The 21687-nt window shown below is 34.1% G+C and overlaps 1 protein-coding gene across 1 annotated transcript in view; it reads left to right on the top strand.

Moving 5' to 3' along the window:
• LOC136025552 (uncharacterized) overlaps window positions 1-21687 on the top strand; it is a 107649-nt gene that overhangs the window by 64938 nt on the left and 21024 nt on the right. The window contains exon 4 of the mRNA XM_065701581.1: window positions 19903-20164. Coding sequence (XP_065557653.1) covers window positions 19903-20164 — 262 coding nt within the window. The remainder of the gene's footprint in view (window positions 1-19902; window positions 20165-21687) is intronic.

Genomic DNA, 21687 nt, shown 5'->3' with positions numbered 1-21687 from the left:
GATTTTCGCACAGTTCGTGGTAACGAACTATAGTAAGGAGCGATCCAGCTCAATAGTAAACGAAACTTTAAAAAATGGGATTTACTACTAAAATATACATCAAAAGAATTGAAAAGTTATGTTGATTTAAAATATATAAGCTTCATCAGTTTTATTCTTACTTGTCAAAAATTACGAGCCTGAGAAAATTTGCCTTATTTTGGAAAACAGGGAGAAACACCCCCTAAAAGTTATATAACATTAACGAAAATCACACCATCGCATTCAGCGTATCAGTGAACTCTACTGTAGAATTTTCAAGCTCCTATCTTCAAAAATGTGGAATTTCTTATTTTTTGCCAGAAGACTAATCACGTGTGCGTGTTTATTTGTTTTGTTTTTTTCTTTTCCCCAGGGGTGATTGTATTGGCCCGGTGGTCCTAGAATGTTTCGAGGGGGCTCAGTCTAAATGGAATTAAAAGTTCTAGATCCCCTTTAAGTAACCAAAAATATTGGAGGGCACCTAGACCCCCTCCCACACTCATTTTTTTCCCAAAGTCAACGGGTCACAATTCTGAGATTGCCATTTTGTTAATCATAGTCAAAAAACCGAATAACTATTTCTTTCGGGACGACTTACTCCCTCACATTCCCCGAGGGATGGGCTACAAGTTACAAAATTTGACCAGTGTTTATATATAGTAATGGTTATTGGGGAGTGTACAGACGTTTTCGGGGGAATTGTTTCTTGGATAGGGAGGGGGTTGAGGGGAGGATATTACAAGATAGGATCTGTCTATGGAGGAAATCGTCATGGGAGGACAAAATTTCCATGAAGGGAGCGGAGGATTTTCTAATACTATTTAAAACAAAAAACAATGAAAAGATAAATATGAAAATAAAATTTCAACTGAAAGTAAGGGGCAGTATCAAAACAAAAGAAACGGAAATTATTACTCCAATGAGGGGTTCATCTCTTCCTAAATAATAAACTATTTCTTCTACGGCCTTTGTGATTCAGGGGTCATTCTTAAAGAATTGGAGAAAAATTTAAGCTTTAGTGTAAAGAGCAAGGTATTAAAAAGGGGGAAAATCCTCTCTTATACGTAATAAAAATAAAAGAATATAGAAGTTCATTACGAAAGTTAATTCGGAAGTTATGTATATTTCTTATTAATAAAATCGTTCGTAAGAAATTAAAAGTGCTAGATGCCTTTTTAAGTAACCAATAGATTGAAGGGCAACTAACCCTCATCCCTCTTTACTCTGTATTTTAAATTACTCTGTATTTTAAAGGGGCTGTTCCCTCCTCAACGCCCCGCTCTTTACGCTAAAGTTTTTCACTATTTTAAAAAGAAGACTTTAGAGAACAAGTCAAACTTTAGCGCAAAAAGTGGGGCGTTGAGGAGGGAACAGCCCCTTTCATATACGGAGTAATTTCTGTTCGTTTTAAGTTTTAATGTCGCTCCTTGCTTTCAGTTAAAAAAAAACTTGTTTTTTTCATTTAATCTCTCAATAAAACCAGTAATCCTGTATGATCACTGTTTCTGAGAGAAAAACAGTATATTAGAAAAATGTGGTACCATGGAATTCTTGTTTAGCTCTATTTCTGAACATATTTGTCGCCACCGTGATAATTGCATCTACGTTGAGATTGATAGGCATCCTTTTAAGACCTGTGTCTGGCCTCATGAGCGGATGAGAGCAAGAACTATAGTTTAGACCATTTTTTTTCTTCTTTCTTCCGCTTTTTTCTTCTTTTATGTCTCATTTTCAGAATTACTCGTCATGGCAAATTAAAACAAAACTACCAGCTTACGGTGCTGGTTAATTCTTAATTATTCGGTAAGAGGCTGATTGAAAGTCTATATATATACCACGAAAACTAACGTCTATAAACACAACGTACTTTACGGCCATAATTTTGGCAGTCGCAATATCAGGAGTTTGAGAACACGATTCTCAGTTGAAAAACCGCCAGGCAGGATTGCCACCTTCTGTGATTCATCATTATTTGTAGGGATTTCTTATGTTTTCTAAACAAAAAATCACTAAATAATTACATAAATTACTTGATTATTGAAAAAAAACTTTGAATTAACGAAAAGTCACTAGAGTCTAGTTTTTTCTTACTGGACGGCAACTCTACAGCCGTTACCATAAATTTTATGATAATTTTTTTTTCTTCTTTTTCCAAAATAACTTACTGAAATATCTACAACTGTTTTAATTAGAGATTCTTTCAGAAGGGTATAAGGGATTGGGAGCATTCCTTTTATTCGTTACTATTGCTACTCTTAGCGGCAAGTCTTACTACTACTAAAGTTAAGGGTAATAAGATGAAGCTATCAAAAGATGTTTTGGGGTTTTTGAACTAAATCAAAACATATTATTTTCAATATCTACATACCATGTGCAGACGTTAGTGATAACTGCCTTTGAATGTCTTTCGTGAGTATACGCAATATCTCAGATACGGCTTAGAGGATTAAATGGAAAATTATAAGGTATATTAAGGGGGATATTGAAATAACCAAATGACACTTATTGCAGGGTACAGCTATTGCTCCTAGTACTTCTGCTACCACTTCTAATGCTAATGAAACTAAGAGAATTAAATATGCTTAGTAGAAGTTAATTTAATCGATATACGCAATGTGCATACAGGTTGTCAAAATGGAGTACCAACAGTATTCTGGAAAAGGCTTAAGATCATCAAATCGAAACTTTTACAACATGATTAGGTTGATGTTCAACTAATCAAAATAAAATATGTGGATAATTCTACTGCTACTATTACTACTACTGCTACTGTTACTACTACTAATACAATTACTGCTACTACTACTACAAATGCTACTCCCACTACTGCTACTGCTACTACAAATACTGTTATATGTGTACTGCACCACTGTTAAGACTGAAAGTTTCAAGGTAAAACTTTCAGAAAATATTGAGTGGGAGGTTGCAATAAATCAAAGCAATCTCTATGCATACAGGCTGTCAATATTGCTTATCAGCAGTATCTTAGGAACTTCTTAGAGTATTTTTAGTGGGGGATGCTGCAGCAACCAAAAGAAAATATTTGCATTAGGACTGGTGCAGAGTATATATATATATATATATATATATATATATATATATATATATATATATATATATATATATATATATATATATATATATATATATATATATATATATATATATATATATATATATATATATATATATATATACATATATATATATATATATATATATATATATATATATATATATATATATATATATATATATATATATATATATATATATATATATATATATATATATATATATATATATATATATATATATATATATATATATATATATATAAAATATATATATATATATATATATATATATATATTTATATAAATATAAATTATATATATATATATATATATATATATATATATATATATATATATATATATATATATATCTATATATATAAAAATAAGTTGTCTGTCTGTGTGTCTGTCTGTCAGGTGACGTCATGTTTCTGTGTCGACTGACGTCATGAAGTTAGTTGTCGTCATTTTTGCTATGACGGTGACGTCATTAAAGATATTTAAGACATATATGTTCACGTAGAAATCTATTAATATTTAAGTTTTAAATGACTGATGAACTTACAATGGCAAAAGCCGATGAAGATGCTCAAAGAGTCTATGCCAAAAAACTTGCTGCTGATAGAGAAAGTCAGAAAAGAAAGCGTGCCGCGGAATCAAAAGAACAGCAAGGAATCAGGCTTGAGGCTAAAGAACGCAAAACCGCGCAGTTAGATGAAGATCCACCTGGACAGCGAGAGTCAAAACATATCAAAACTGAAAATGATAGCGATGATGATTGGGTTTGGGATTTTGACTTGGATAAGGTCATCAATGCCTACCAGATTTTAGTTAAAAAAACAAAGGTTCGGCAATATGTATTTCATAGTGAAGCTGAAAAATAAAGAGGAAAAAGAAAACTGAAACAAAATGTAAAAAACTACAAAATACTAAAAAGAAAAAACACTCAAAGAGAAATTACAGACCGGGACACAAATGACGACCGGGACAGAGGGAATATAAATGACGACCAGGACACTCAAAGAGAAATTACAGACTGGGACACTGGGACACAAATGACGACCGGGACACAGGGAATATAAATGACGACCAGGACACAGGTATTTAAGAATAACGTTCAAAGACAAATTTTTAATTGTAAGAATACTGTTGAAAGAGAAATTTCTAATTGTAAAATGACTGAAGAACCTACAATGGCAACATCCGAGGAAGCTGCTCAAAACGAATGTATTCAAGCCGAAGTAGCTGAGTTGGTAAAGCGTTATGTTTCAGGTTCTAGGTCCGAGAGGCTCCAGGTTTGAACCTTGGCTTTAGCATTAATACAAAAGAAGAAAAAAACTAAAAAAGGTAAAAACTACAAAAAAATGTTTCTGTGTCGACTGACGTCATGAAGTTAGTTGTCGTCATTTTTGCTATGACGGTGACGTCATTAAAGATATTTAAGACATATATGTTCACGTAGAAATCTATTAATGTTTAAGTTTAAAATGACTGATGAACTTACAATGGCAAAAGCCGATAAAGATGCTCAAAGAGTCTATGCCAAAAAACTTGCTGCTGATAGAGAAAGTCAGAAAAGAAAGCGTGCCGAGGAATCAAAAGAACAGCAAGGAAACAGGCTTGAGGCTAAAGAACGCAAAACCGCGCAGTTAGATCAAGATCGACATGGAAAGCGAGAGTCAAAACATATCAAAACTGAAAATGATAGTGATGATGATTGGGTTTGGGATTTTGACTTGGATAAGGTCATCAATGCCTACCAGATTTTAGTTAAAAAAACAAAGGTTCGGCGATATGTATTTCATAGTGAAGCTGAAAAATAAAGAAGAAAAGAAAACTGAAAAAAGAAAAAATGTAAAAAACTAAAAAATACTAAAAAGAAAAAACACTCAAAGAGAAATTACAGACCGGGACACAAATGACGACCGGGACAGAGAAAATATAAATAACGACCGGGACTCTCAAAGAGAATTTACAGACTGGGATACCGGGACACAAATGACGACCGGGACACAGGGAATATAAATGACGACCAGGACACAGGTATTTAAGAATATCGTTCAAAGACAAATTTTTAATTGTAAGAATACCGTTGAAAGAGAAATTTCTAATTGTAAAATGACTGAAGAACCTACAATGGCAACACCCGAGGAAGCTGCTCAAAATGAATGTATTCAAGCCGAAGTAGCTGAGTTGGTAAAGCGTTATGGTGAATCACCATCAACAAAGCTCAAGGGCAATCATTAGAATCATGAGGTATAGATCTGAATACGGATTGTTTTCCCATGGACCATTATATGTTGCATGTTCAAGAGTCGGTAAACCTGACAATCTATTTATATGCACAGACAATGGGACAGCAAAGAATGTTGTATATTCGCAAGTTTTACGTAGTTAAAAACATATATATGTATATATATATATATATATATATATATATATATATATATATATATATATATATATATATATATATATATATATATATATATATATATATATATATATATATATATATATATATATATATATATATATATATCTTTATTCACAGGTGGGACGCAGGGACACAACTACAATGGCGCGTAACTAATATGGCGCGTAACGACTTACGCGCACGGGGGGGCTTTGGGGGAGGGGGGGGGGGGGTCAACCAACTAGGTGTTGGGGTGGCGCGAAGCGCCACCCCAACATCTAGTATATATATAAATATATATATATATATATATATATATATATATATATATATATATATATATATATATATATATATATATATATATATATATATATATATATATATATATATATATATATATATATATATATATATATATATATATATATATACATATATATATAATATATATATATATATATATATATATATATATATATATATATATATATATATATATATATATATATATATATATATATATATATATATATATATATATATATATATATATATATATATATATATACGTGACTTTTATCAAATATACCATTCGTATATGTGATACAGCACTAGAACAATACTTTCGGGATCAATTCTTAAGTAGAAAAGCTCGGAAGTTTAAAACGGTAGTATTGTAGTAATTATGGGCAAAAACCCACAACTGGTGGTTTGCAATAACACGTTTTGTATGTTTCTCACCCAAGCTCATTTGCAGGCCACACAGTTAAGTTGTTAAAGGCACCATTGTATTAAATTAAATTGTTGGAGGCGTGGTTCTGTTTGTAGAGCATTCGTTTTCAAATTAGAGTGTCTTATGCCTGATTCCTGCGTGGTATTTTTTTTTTTTAATTTATGATTTCTTAGTTTCTAAATGCTTATTTTTTAGATAATTCACCATTTTTGCTATGCACTCATTTTTGTGAATGTCCGGGAAGGTATTCTCTGTCAAGTATTTTGATTCAAAAGGCAATAGATGGACTCGAGTTCAATGTTTGCAACAAAATTCTTAGTAGATCATTAAATACATCCCCCACCGATTTGCGTAATTTCGTCATATTCTTGGGAGGGGCAGGGGGGGGGGAGTAAATTTTTCAAAAATCTTCTGAAATCGAGCGAAAATTACAGAGAAGACTGACAAATGAGCTATATGGTAATGAAAAAGGTAAAGATGTACTAAAGAAAACTGACTTGTTGCTGCGTATGCTTGAATAACGCAGGCTTATCTTAGTTTTGGTAATATTTGTGGAGAAACTAAATTTCAGCTGGGGGAGGGGCAAACTAGGGTCCGAAGGAAAATAAGGTATGGAATAGCTGTCTTCTTAAGCTGTCTGCTTAGTTAACCTTATGTGTCGAAGCTACACGCCTGGAGCTGCTTTCTTATGTGCTACTAAATTTAAGTTTTAGAATGACTGCATCCCCCTCTTAGAAAAAAATAATAACTGCACTATCAGTTCTAAATTAAAGTTAACTTATAAACGGGCACAGATTAATTCAGAAAAACTAAATTTTTCCAAGGAAAGTAAAGAGCGAATTTGAAACTTAAAACAAACAAAAATTACTCCCTAAAAGCATATCTAACTGTGATAAATAAAATCTACTATTTAGATTTTAGATGTCATATAAGATGTCATTCGCTTTATCTAAACACGTTTTAGAACGCATAATGAACAATAGAGACACGTAGAACGAACATCAAATTAATTACCGGTGCCCGGCTTTTACTTAAATTGTCAGTAATGTCATTAGTATAGATAGATAGATAGATAGATAAGTGTATTTCAAAAACCCGTGGGCCATATACACACAAAATATAAATAAATAACAGACAAGCAAGGAAATTAACAACAGTACGAACACGCACAAAAAAAAAACAGAATTCAACGCAAAAAGTACCTAATCTAACTACAAAAGAAATTAATCATATAAAACTTTTTCTTCTTATTAAAGATTTTTCTATATATACTCCCACTCGAAATATTGTGGTTGGGTTACTATTTTGTAGAATACCCGGAAGCATCAAATTAATCCCATGCAAATAAATTTCCCGTAAATCCAAGAGCACCGGGCATTTCCGGAGAAAATGATCCAAGTCTTCATCATCATCTTTACAAAGAGGACAAAGATACCGCCTATCAGGACCAACTATCATTTTATTTTTGTCGAACGTTTTTTGCCTGTTCTGGATTGGAAGACAATTTGCCCTAAGCTGAATCCAACGACGTAGAATCATAGCCGGTAAATTAAGTTTAAAATAAACTTCCTCCCCAAAACTAGGTTTTGCCTGATTATAATGTTGTAGGGTTGTAGAATCAAGAACCAGCCCTTGCCAATGCTGAATTTCCTGACTCTCTAATATAAATCGTACCTGGCTTTCTAAATTTGCTGGTACATCGCGAGAGCAAAGACCATTATTCCATAAATAAGGCATTCCTACTTTTTCTAGTAATGATTTAATTTGGGATGGCCACGAGGTTTTTAAACCACATTTCAACATCTCTTCATATGCCACTCTTACTAGTCTATCTTCATTACTCTTAGTTAACTTCAACCAGAATCTAAGCATTAAAATATACCTACGTAGCTTTAAAGAAAACAGGCCCATATCACCTTTCAGAATCTGTGAATGAGTTGTCTGATGTAAACCAAACACTCTTTTATAATACTGGAGCTGAAGGGACTCCAGTTGCTGCACCGTTTCTCCACCCCATATCTCTGCTCCATATTCTATTACGGGTAAAAATTTTGTGTTAAATATTCTTTTATGCATTTTTAGGTTTTTGATCCCCATTATCGTCGGGTTTCTAAATATAGCTGACATGGCCACCCTACCTCTCTTAATTATTTCATCAACATGACTCCTTAGGCTTCCATTTTCCGATAAGATAAAGCCTAAATATTTTATTCTTTTACTTATAAATAGTTCCTTATTATTAAATTTAAACGTATATTTTTCATCGTCCCCAACCTTCCTTTTTTTAAAAATAACAACTTCGCTCTTTTCAGTATTCAGCCTTAACTTTTTTATATGCAAATATTCTTCTATGAGATTCAAAAGAGTCTGTAGATCTTGCGGTTTATTAGCCACCAAAGCAATATCATCTGCAAATAATAAGAGAGATAGTTTTTGAGTCCCTAGGCTAACTTTCGGAGCCCATCTATTCTCTAGAAAATTAACAACATCATTAATAAAAATATTAAACAACTTAGGTGAAAGGGTGCTGCCCTGTTTTACTCCCCGCTTAATATCAAAAAGCTTCGAAAACCTATTACCAACTTGAATGATTCCACTCACACAAGTATACATGCTCACTATCAATCTAACAAATGAATGGGGAAGGCCAATATTTAGCATGACATCCTTCAATAACTCTCTGTCGACACTATCAAAAGCCTTATGGAGATCCAGAAATCCCACATAAAGACAAGTTTTACCCTTTCCATATTTATCTATTAATGCCTTTAAAATAAACACACTATCTGTCGTCCCATACCCTGTCCTGAAACCTCCTTGTTCCTCATGTATTAAATTATTTGTATTTAACCAATTGGAAAGCCTGGTATCTAATATTTTCTCCAAAACCTTACTTAAAGCAGGGACAAGTGCTATTAAACGATAATTTTCATGAGCCTTCGGGTTTCCTCTCTTAAAAAGTGGTATAAACAATGATGTCTTCCAAGCGCTTGGCCATTGCCCTGACCTTAACACCTTATTACAAAGAAGAACAATTATCGGTATCAAAATGGAAAGAAAATTCTTAAATAACAATATTGGTATACCATCAACACCCGCAGCAGTACCACCTTTTAACTTCTTAAATATTGACTTAATCTCTTGGCCATTCACATCACCCACTAAATCGTAATCATGTTCTCTCATGGGATAAATAACCATCTCTGGGGTATGCGCTACCTCCTGAAGATCTGCACAAACACCTTCTAAATTATTTAGGTAATCAGGCCATGAATCAGCTTCCGGAACAGCCTGGGTATTAACATTTCTCCTTCCACTATCATTCTTTATATAGCCCCAAAACTTTTTAAAATCTTTATTTCTAAAATCATCAGCGATATCCAGTTTCTTCTTATGCTCGTACTCTTTTTTTTTTCTTTTTATTAAACTTTTATATTCTCTTCTTTTATCTTTATAATTAGCCAATTTTAGACTTTGATCTTCCGCGCTATCAAATTCATTCAAACGATTTAATAAATATTTTGCTTCTTCTTTCATTAACTTGCAATCCAAGTCAAAATATCCCTCATTCTTTTTTAATTTTTTAGTTAGGCCACATGATTCTGCACAACTGCCCATTATTTCATTTAACAGCATAATTACACTATGTGCATCTTTTTCATTATCTTCTAACGCTTTCAAATTATTTTTTACATGCGAGTCCAATAGCTCCCTTCTAAATGCCTCAATATCTTTATCTGTTAAATCATTTCTAATTCGTTTTCCTAAACCTATTTTTCTATAATCCGCATTATAGAAATTTCTTAGTCGTGAACCGTGTTTCGCAAACTGCCCAATCTTCACCTCAAGCATAATAGCTCTATGATCAGATCCAACTAAATCTAATACTCCCATATTTATTGATTCAGGTACAAGTTGCGTATTAATTAGCACATAATCTACAACACTTGGAGTTGGACCCGAAAGGCAAGTGAACTCGCCCCTACCCTTATCCTTCCCAAACCTACCATTCGCAATCATCAGACCATGTTCCCCACAAAACTTCCAGGAGCTTTCTTCCTATATTGCTAACAAGATTTCAGATGTGTGATGATGAATTTATTATAAGCTCGAGATTTTTTGACAGTTTCGCCGATAATATTAAGCCAAACATCCTCCTTCCAGTTTCTGAACTGTCATCCCCAGATTAGGAGACTAGTTATCCCAGTTAAACTATGAGCTATTCCAGCAGTCTCGTGCCTCACGTCATTTAGTTGCATACAATTTGAAAATGGCGTAAACAAAACCGAAAAGTGCACCCTTTCAATATCCATTGTTTTAGCCTTATATAAAAAAATTAAAGCTCCCTTCCTTGACTACTAAATAGTATCAACCGTGTTAAATATTCAAAAGAAAAATAAAGAATTTAAGAATACTAGTTTTCAAATCTGAAGAAACATAACGTTTACATCAAATAAAGACAGATACTAAAAAATTGTGGGATAAAATATTGACATCCGAATCTAAACTTATGGTTGGGATAAGAATTGAAGAATGCCCTTAGGTTTTAGCATTTGCTAATTATAGCTCTACTTTTACCGGTACTTTGGGACAGGCAAGATTACTTCGATAGTTGAATCTTCACCTAATTGTAACTATACTAGTTCACTTCTAGCCAGCTAAGATTCAACGAAGTCAACAAATTACATGTTCTAGACATTTTTGGGCGAGAGTGTGCAGTTAACTAACTCCAGTTTGTCTCGTAATTGTCCAGGGCACTAGCTTCTCAGAAGAGACTTCACAGCTAATGTGGGATCAAAGAGATCACTCTTAAAAAACAAAACAAAGAATTATAGCACTTGAACAAGAAGGACATGTCCCTTTTTTCTCTTAATTTTTTTCTTTGTCCCTGTTGGGACACTGGAACAACATAAAGAGAGGTTTAACGGCTCATTCAAAAGATAATTCTTAAATCTTATGTTTTTTTTTAAAATTTGACTTGATAAAACTGTCATTAAGTACAATAGGGCACACTAAAAACGTTATACAGATGATTTTTCTGGAATGGAAAGGCTGGGCTGGAAACATGGATATCATAGAGAGCCGACTATTGGCTCTTTAACAGACTATTCTCTTAAATTTAATCACTTTTGTAAATTCAACTTAAAATGGCGGTCAAAAAGTGCCACATGGAGCTCAAAAGTACACTTTGGGCTGTTTTTCCATTTTTTGAGTAAAACAAGGTCTTGTCCAATGTAAAAAACCGGAGGAAAGATTTTCCCTGGAAAATTCCCCCCGACTACATAGAAGTGTTATTCCACTGAAAATTCTCTCCCCTGGAAGTCTTATTTATTACAAATAAGAGAGTTCGAAGCATTATTATAGTTTTCATTGGATATTGGATGTCTCTTGGAGCACCCCCCCCCTTCTATCTAACGGCTACTATGATCAGTCAGGGACTGATTTGATCTATCTATATATAGAACGTATATTATTATACAAAGTACTAAGGGTTATTTTTTTTCAATGATTTCTTTTTCATTAATAAAATTATATTCACTGTGTTATTTTTCGCCTTATTATTATATTCACCGTCTTGTTTTCTCAATGATTCCATTTCTGCTTTCTTTGCATATACAGAAGATTCATTCGTATCCACTTTCAAAAGTTTTAAAAATAAGAGAAAACAAATCTCAACTTATGGTGCTTAACTAAAAACTATATGTGTCTTGAACAGTCTTTGGAAAGCACAAATAAAACCAAAACTGAACGTTTCAATGGTAATGATATTAATTGTTGAAGGATCATCAGTTCAAGATTTTATTACACTGCAATTTTATTTTCATTTTCAATGCTGTAATAACTTGAAAAGAAAATATTAGTAATATAATTCGTTTTCAGTGAAGCACCAATGCCATAGTAAGCTTTGCACTTTTACAGTTAGGGAAGGAGGCAGTATCTAAACTCTTGTTTGTAGTGAAGCTATAATTGTCTTGAATAGTTTTGGAAATAACTAAAAAAAATCAAATTGAATATTTCACATATAACATTATTAGTTGCTGAAAGCTCGTCAGTTCAAAATTTAATTTTACTGTAATTTTTATGCATGTTTTCAATATTGTAATAAGTACAAATGAAAATATTTGTCATAGAATTCGTTTTCGGTAAAGACCCAATTACGCAGTAGGCCTTAGACTTTTACAGTGAGTGAAAGAGGCAAAACTCAAGCTCATGTTTGTAGATTTTGTTCGTTTTGAGCTTGATTTCCATATTCAATTTAACTTTCATTCATATTAAGATTTTTTTACTCATTTATATTAGTACCTATTGTATGTTTGTTTGCTCTTATTCTATATTTAATTTCTGTTTGTTCTGTGTTTAACTTATGCTTGAATAGGAAAATATTCAAATTTTTTTGAAGCTTGATTTGCATATTCAACTTAGGCTTTACTCGTCTGAAGATTTATTTATTCACTTATATTAGTACCTCTTCGATTTTATTTTGCTATGATTATATATTTAATTTCTGTTCGTTTTGTGTTTCATTTATATTTTAATAGTAATTCCTGGTCGTTTTGAGTTTGAATTATTGTAGGTTTCTATTTTTTCTGATCTGAGTCTGAATATAGACTTTGCTTTTCTTTAGAAAACATCTTTTTCGGAATTTTTTTAGTTATTTTTTTTTCGTTTTTGATTTTCGAAGTTTCAAATTTTTCATAATTCCCTTTTTCAGAATAAATTTTATTCCCAAATAAATCTACAGCTTTGGCAAGAACAGATAAAATTAAACTGAGTAATTGATAAAATGATAATAACTTCTGAAAGCTTTTACCATTAGGGAAATAGACCGTAACCATTCTCTTGTTTATAGTGAAGAATATAATTGTCTTGAACCGTTTTGGAAAGATATAATAAAATTAAACTGAATTCTCATGATTTCTGGACAGAATATAGCTAATAACTTCTTGGTTTAAAGGGGGTATAGAGGGAAGGTTAGGGGTCAGTTCTAATGATTTTTGGAATAAAATATCGTTAACGAGTCTTTTAGGTTGGGGGGTTGGGGGTAGGGTCCAGGAAGAAGGGCCAGGGAGGAAGGTTGCCATGATTTATCATTGATGATTTTTTGGGGAAAGGGAGGGGTATTGGGCTATTGAAGACCAAAAGTCGGCTCCCATAAGATTTGGAATCAAATATTGTTTATAATTTTTCTTAAGGAGGGTCAGGGGTGAGTTGCCATAACCTCTGAAATGAAATATCGTTAACGTTTCTTGGGGGAGAGGAGGGGGGCTTTTAGAGAAGGCAAGGGGTCAGCTCTCCTAAGTTATCTAGTAAAATATTGTTCCTAAGTTTTTGAGTCTGGGCAGGGGTTTGGCTTATCTGACCTTTGAACTATTTTCAAAACACCCACATAAGAACCTTATAAAACTTATAACCTTAAGGACATGGGATACAATTTACAACACTTACCCTCGGGTTCTGGGGGGTGTGTGTGTAAGCCCTATAATTTTTATTGTATGCTTTTTGATGTATTTTTGACAAACTAAAAATCATAAATTGATCAGACATATGTATAGGAAAGACAATTGAAGGGGGGTGGGGCAGTCGCTATCGGATCACTTTTGACTCTTAAAAAGGGAACGATATTTTTAAATTTCAAATCATTTGAGTCCCGTCCCAAGTTTATACGACCACCTCTTCCATAGGACCTTATTTACCCCCAGACCACAAATGAAAACGCTTAGTTCCCCGTGCTCTTGGGGTGGGCTTATGTTGACCCCGAGTTTTATGTTATTTGATCGTTGGAATATTTAAAAGAAAACGAATATATCTAATCCATCTGATGCATTTAAGGAAATGGAGCATGTTGGGGGAGGGGATAGTTGCTTACAATCACTTTTCGATCTTAAAAAGGTAACGGAAACTTCTAGTTCCATCAAATGAGCTACCTTTGAGCTTTTTATGACCAACCCTTACATAAAAACTTTATATACGCCCGATGCATGATTTTAAACGCTTGCCACTGGGTTATGGGACGTTGTTTCAACCCTGGAGTTTTTATCTGATATTTGAACTATTTTCAATAAAATGGTTGTCTCCAAATATGTTAATGATTGGATTTGAGGGGAAAAAGAAGTGGACTGGGGATCTAGTTGACCTTAGATGTCTTTTGACTCTTAAAAAGTAAACTATAACTTTTAATATCCGACCAAATGAATCCCTTCTGAAGCTCATACGAGCAGCCATTCCATTAAAGCCAGACATGCCCCCAGGCATAACTTACAACGCCTGCCCCTGGGCTTTGGGGGTTCGAGTGCACACCGATATTTTGTTATCTAATCCTTGAACTAAGATTAAACTTTTTATCGTGTATATTTGGGGAAAAAGTGCATGGGGGCTATTTACCGTCTTATCACTTTTGACTCTTTAAAACTGAACTAGAAATTTTAATTTCTGTTCAAATGAGCCCTCTCTGAAGTTGATGCGACAATCCCTTCTATAAGAGCCATATATGCCCCTAGGGCACAACCTGCAATGCCTCCTCCAGGCTGGGGGGGATGTGTGTCTACCCTGGAGTTTTTATCTGTTTTTATCTGATTTTTTAACCGTTTTGTAGAAAATTAGATATCTGGAAATTTTTATCCGATGGGTTTGGGGAAAAAGGCCGTGGTTGAGCTAGTTGCCCTTCGATTTCTTTTGAATCTTAGACATTGAACTAGAACTTTCAGTTTCTAATGAAGTGAGCCCACTCTGAAGTTCATAAAAGCATCTCTTCTATAAGAACCGTATATAGGGAAGATCGAGATTACCCCCGACAGAAACTTTTGGGAAGATATGTTCAGGAGCCTATTAGACCGACTGGTGAATTCGAAGGCTCAAACTACTTGTTTTGACCTGAAGTTTCTTTGGTTCAGCGTTTTTACTTTTTTCTTTACACAAATCGGGAAATCTTATTTTTCTATTTTGCTTACTGTCCGAGGTCACCCCATATAGTGGAGAAACTTCGGATATTTTTAAGGGTGAATTTGGACGCATTAAATATAGCCTCAGCGGTTCAGCGGACGCATTAATTATTTGATTAAATATGGACCCAGATGGACATTTATTTAATTTAAAAGTCAAAAAAGCAGTTTTCCGATCTAATAAATGATTTCAACAACAAACTAGAATTGTGATATTGAGTTTTAACGACTGTCGTAGGGCAAAATATTACATTCAAATGCGTGGCCACTTTTTGATCCCTCGAATATAATTCACAACTTCTTGTTAAAATCATCTGGTGCTTCCAGCACCTTTCGGAAGAGGCAGTCTTGGGAGTCTTGAGTTGTTTTTAGTTCTCTTTTTTTTCTGGTGCGTCAGGCAGTCAATATTCTAGCTCCACCTCTTAAATGGTTTCTTAAACCTTTTGTCAGTGTTCGGGAATAGTCTAGGCAATTCTGGAGATACCAAACTTGACTTTTAACAGCGAGAATATTGGTATCTAGATATGGCAACTCTGAAGTAGATTTTTCATCTAATCCCCCATATTACAGTGGCATACAAGTAATTAAAGCAGGAGAAAAAACCGCTTTCACGAAAATGTCACGAATGAAAGCCTACATACCAGTAGATCTGACTAACGAAATTATGTTTCAAGGGCAAATATTTTAAAACATAGATGACAAGAGAGCTCTAGCCCCTTTTGAGCATATTCGCGTTTACCCAGATTCAGATATAGCCAGTCATTCATTTTTGTTTTGTTTTAATTCCTACTAAACAGGCTGAAAGCCTTCAACATGCAAAGTTTGCATCTTTTGTGACCAGTAGGGTCGAGAGATAAGCATTTTGATGCCAAATCTTTGACACAGGTCGACCAAACTGAGTCTAAGTAACTGTTACGGTTGTCTAGGAGAAAAACTGTTGGATTTTTATTATCCGTCTTTTTTACGAAGTCTTCCATTGTTTGTAAAAGCAGCTCACAGTTCATCCACCTAATTGAGTAGGCTGGTCTTAATGTGGTGGGAGGAGTGCTGTGTATAATACGTTGTACAAAGTGAACCCTTGGGAACACAAAATATTCCACTACCAATCTTTCAAACTCAGGACTAAAAACTTACCTTTAAGGAATTTTTTGTCAAATTGAAACGATAGCCATCACTTTAAAAGCCATTGCTACGATGGAGAAGGGGAAAATTCGTCTAAAATAGCTATTTCTCTATTCTGCCTTGAAAATAGTCTTTTAAGGTTGTTCTCTTACTACCAAATTCTTCCACAGCTTTTCGCAATGTGATATGTCAAAGATGTTGGCTTTGGCTATCTTCTTAATACATTCCATAATGTGGCAACTTGGCATCTTATGTCTATAGCGTCTTTGCAGAGCTGTGAATTTTTGTTAAAGATTTCTCTTTAAGCAATAAAATAAAAAATAAAAAATTTAAACAACGTATTTATTTCACAAGTGAAAGACGGAGACAGCAGTGGTGACAAGAACTTGGGAACCTTAAAAAGTAATTGGATATAGATTGGATATCATTCCAAATTAATTCTTTAAGTTGATTAAATAAAAAAAAACAAGTTTTTTTTAACTGAAAGTAAGGAGCGACATTAAAACTTAAAACGAACAGAAATTACTTCGTATATGAAAGAGGCTGCTTCCTCATCAACGCCCCGCTCTTTACGCTAAAGTTTGACTCTGTCTATCAATTCTTCTTTTTAAAACAGTAAAAAACTTTAGCGTAAAGAGCGGGGCGTTGATGAGGAAGCAGCCTCTTTCATATACGAAGTAATTTCTGTTCGTTTTAAGTTTTAATGTCGCTCCTTACTTTCAGTTAAAAAAACTTGTTTTTTTTTTATTTAATTTCTGAACGTTTTTGAATCAATGCATGTTTTGATTTTGGCTCTCCGCAGAGGAATAATTAAAACGAAATTTGCATTTTTTTTTTTTTTGGCTAAATGGCTTTCTCATAATTTTGATCGAATGATTTTGAGAAAAAAAGAGCGGGGGAGGAAGCCTAGTTGCCCTCCGATTTTTTGGTTAATTAAAAAGGCAACTAGAACTTTTAATTTTTTACGAAAATTTTTATTAGTAAAAGATTTACGTAACTTATAAATTAGCTTACGTAAAGAACTTTTGTATTCTCATATTTTTATTACATATATGAGGGGGTTCGCTCCCTTGTCAGATCCTCGCTCTTTACACTAAAGCTTAAATTTTGTCCCAATTCATTAAGAATGACCCCAGAATCACAAAAGCCGTAGAATAAATAGTTGAAATTACTAAAAATACTTTAACGTAAAGAGCGAGGTATTAGGAGGAGGTGAGCCCCTCAAATGGGTAATAATTTCTGTTTGTTTTAAGTTTTAATGCTGTTCCTTACTTCCAGCTGAAAGTACTTTTTCATATTTATTTTTTCATTGTGTTTTTAAATAATGCTAGTAAATCCTGCGCTCCCTTCATGAAGATTTTCATCCCCCATGACAAATTATCGATGGAAAGTTCCCCCAGCATATCCCCCTCTTCTCAACCCCTCCCCCAACCAAAAAAATCCTCCTGAAAACGCCTGTACACTTCCCAATAACCATTACTATATGTAAGCATTGGTCAAAGTTTGTAACTTGTTGCCCCTCCCATGGGGACTGTGGGGGAGTAAGTCGTCCCTAAAGACATAGTTATAAGGTTTTTCGACTACGCTGAATAAAATGGCTGGCTCAGAATTTTGATCCGTTGACTTTGGTAAAATAATTAGCGTGGGAGGGGGCCTAGGTGCCCTCCAATTTTTTTGGTCACATAAAAAGGGCACTAGAACTTTTCATTTCCGTTAGAATGAGCCCTCTTGCAACATTCTAGGACAACTGGGTCGATACGATCACCCCTGGGAAAAAGAAAAAAAAAACCAAAAAAACAAAAAAACAAATAAACACGCATCCGTGATCTGCCTTCTGGCAAAAAATACAAAATTCCACATTTTTGTAGATAGGAGCTTGAAACTTCTACAGTAGGGTTCTCTGATACGCTGAATCTGATGGTGTGATTTCCGTTAAGATTCTATGACTTCTAGGGGGCGTTTCCTCCTATTTTCTAAAGTAACGCAAATATTCTCAGGCTCGTTACTTTTGATGGGTAAGACTAAACTTGATGAAACTTATATATTTAAAATCATCATTAAAATGCGATTCTTTTGATGTAGGTATTGGTATCAAAATTCCATTTTTTAGAGTTTTGGTTACTATTGAGCCGGGTCGCTCCTTACTACAGTTCGTTACCACGAACTGTTTGACTAAGGCTTAATATTTTAAGAAATAAGATGAGAATATTTGTTTCTTGGTGACTTTCAACGCATAGGAAAATGAAGAAAAATTCCAAAAACTCTTATATCTTGATTTTGTATTATCTGGAGAGACTTAAAGCTCTGGACTGCTAGGCAAAATTGCATAGTTAATCATTTTTGAAAGTGAAAACGCACGTTTTCACCACTAGGGAGTTATTCCGGACGCTTCAGTAAACTATCCGAAGTTACCCCTAACAGTTGTCTGAAATAATCCCATCGTGACTGTGTACGGTTGAACATGCGTCCTGCACAAACCAGAACAGATGGTAGTGTTCAGCAAAAACAGAAATAACCGTAAGAATTCATAATTTGAAGTTAAAGGTTTGAATTCTATTGAAGTTCCTGGTGAGCTGCTACGGAGCTCGTAAAAGGATTGAAAGGTCAGAAGACTTGCCTGCAAAATGAATTTTATTTAATTTTATCGGAAATGATTAAAATAATGGCTTTTCAATTAGCTTCTTCAATATATCGCTAGAAAACACTATTTCACTATTTTTTGTGGAATTTTTTAGATGCCAATCAGGGAGCAAATGGCTTGTTCAGAGTAACCCCTTGTCTGAGATAACCCCGGTCTCCCCTACTCCAGGGAATAACCTAAAACGCCTGCCCTCAGGCCCTGGAGGTTCTGTCGAACCCAGAGTCTTTTTTATATGATATTTCAATAAATTGCTATCTCAAAATTTTTATCGTATGTATTTGGGGAGAAAAGGGCATGGGGGGATAGTGGTCCTCTGGTCACTTTTGTCTCTTAAAAAGGACCCTAGAACTTCTTATTTCCAGTCAAATGAACCCTTTCTGAGGCTTATGCGATGACCCCTTCCATATGAATTGCCCCGGGGGAAAAATTATAAACAAATTATAAAAAACATAGCTACCGAATGGCCTTTACGCTTTAGCGTTGCCTCTGGTGATAAGATTATGGGTTCTATAGTGCGGAATCAAAAGTTTAAAAGCCGTTATTTTTGCGTGAATGTTAATTTGGGACATGTAAGTTTAATGTGAGTAAGTTTAATGAACCCCTGTTCTTAGCATTTGTTTTAATAAAAATGAACGCGGATTAATTTAATGAAAATTATGTGGCTGAGGTAAAGAGCGAAGTTGAAACTTAAAATCAGCTACTCTTTAAAAGTACGTAACAAATTACACTTTTTTCCGAATTACTGGAGAGCAAAGCCCCCCTGCCCAGCCACAATTTAGGCGGAGGTGAATGTTAATAAAACTCTAGATACAAAAAAGAGATAAAGACATCCGCTAAGACAATAACAACTTTTTCAATGACATCATGATAGATATACAAAAACATACTGGAAAAATAAATTAGACCCCATCTGTTTACGCGTTTTTCTCATGATGTTTTCCATTATTTAGGGACGCCGTATTTTCCCAGGAGCTACTGTGGCTTTAAACAATGTCGATAGAAGGCTTAAGAAGGCAAACAGTGTGAAGGAAGTTCCCAGCTTTTGGTTTAAGAATGGGAGGTGGGATTACTATGCCAAATACCGAATTTCTGCAAAACAGCTGTCTAAAAACTATGTTCGAGAGGCATTTCAAAATAGTTTCAAAAATGGAGTTTCATCGGAATATTTCGATCCGGACGATTCTAGCCTCGTTTCTGAAGTTATTCAAATAGGTAAGGACCTTCTTCAAGCCTATTCAAAATGTATTATATTTTTTAAGCTGGCTTTCACAATAACAGAAAATCATTTCCGATTGCAGTAGCCGGTATATTTTTTTTTTCATTAAACTAGTATTAGTTTATTAGCAACCTGATTCCAAATAAAATAATACTGTATATCTCCTTTCATTGTGCTCTAATTGGGTAATAGAGAAAATTGTAATTTTAAGCACTTCAATTAAGAAAAAAAATCATTAAATCAGAATCGTTTCAGAGCTATGCGGGAAACAACATAAAACAAAAAAGTTTCAATTCGCAGCTACCAAACTAATATGAAAAATCCCTCTCAAATACTTAATAATTTCTCTTTGTTTTGAGTTTTAATACTGCTTCTTACTTTCAGTTGAAAAAACGTGTTTTTTATTTAATTAAGTTATGATCGATTGTTGGGCTCTAGTCAAATATCACCTCTACCAACTAAAAACATTCCCCAGGAATACACCCACAAAAAATACCTCATTTGGAAACTACCCCATCCTGGTAAATACCCCTTGCGGCTGGTTGGCCTCCAATGAATCTATACTTAAGACTAGGAAAAAGACTAAAACTCCCTGAGGATTATAAATCGATTTCTACATCCAATGTCCTCTCGTCTCTCCCCTAGAAATAACTTAGTATTTATGTGAGGGTTCAATGAGAGCTAGAATGTTTCGGCATTAAAATGCAGCCTTTGAGGTATTTGCCTCCAATCCTAACTACAAAACAATTAGAGAACCCTATTTCAAACAACTAAGTGTCATTTTAAGTTTTTTAATTTGTCCATTGCGTACAGATAGTGTTTGTTACTTGGAATGTTCGGACATTTTTCACGGGGAATTTTTCACGGGGGAAGGTGGCAAGGAGCCACCTTCCTTCTTATTGCTCAAACATATTTGTTGTGTTTTTATTTTAATGCTTTATTTACCTAAAGCAGTTTGGTTCATAATACTGGTGACACCTTGTAGCAAACTTGGGGGACATCATTCGTACTTTTCCAGGAAAAAATATTGTCAGACAGTTTGATCCCTACTGAAAGGAAATTCTTCCAAGAATTTTTTTTTCATTGCAAATTCTCCCCCTCCACCCATCAGAAAACTCGCCCGCGAAAAATATCTTACGTTTTCCAATAAGAAATATTATATGTAAACTAAGGAGCAGACAGATTAAAAAAATTCAAAGGGCAACTTCTACAATGGGGCTCTCTGATTGCTTTGTAGGTTGGGAGGGAGATGCCTCAATGGATATATTTTAACGCCAATAAATCCCGACTCTCATTGATGCATCATATAAACACAGGATTTGTTCTAAGAGAGGAACAAAGGGAGGGTACAGGTAGAAAATGATGTGTAATCCATCCCCAAAACTTTAAAAAACTTGTCAAAAATGTGAAATTTATATCTAGTTCCTTATAATTTCTGGGAATATTTCTGGTCTACGCTGTTATTATGAAAGTAAAGAGTAACATTTAACCCGAAAATGAGTGGAATTTATCCCGTATA

Source organism: Artemia franciscana, chromosome 3 (genome assembly GCF_032884065.1).
Source record: "Artemia franciscana chromosome 3, ASM3288406v1, whole genome shotgun sequence".
Lineage (NCBI taxonomy): Eukaryota > Metazoa > Arthropoda > Branchiopoda > Anostraca > Artemiidae > Artemia > Artemia franciscana.
The sequence above is the reverse complement of the archived record's forward strand: the minus strand, read 5'-3'. Positions and strand labels throughout refer to the sequence as shown.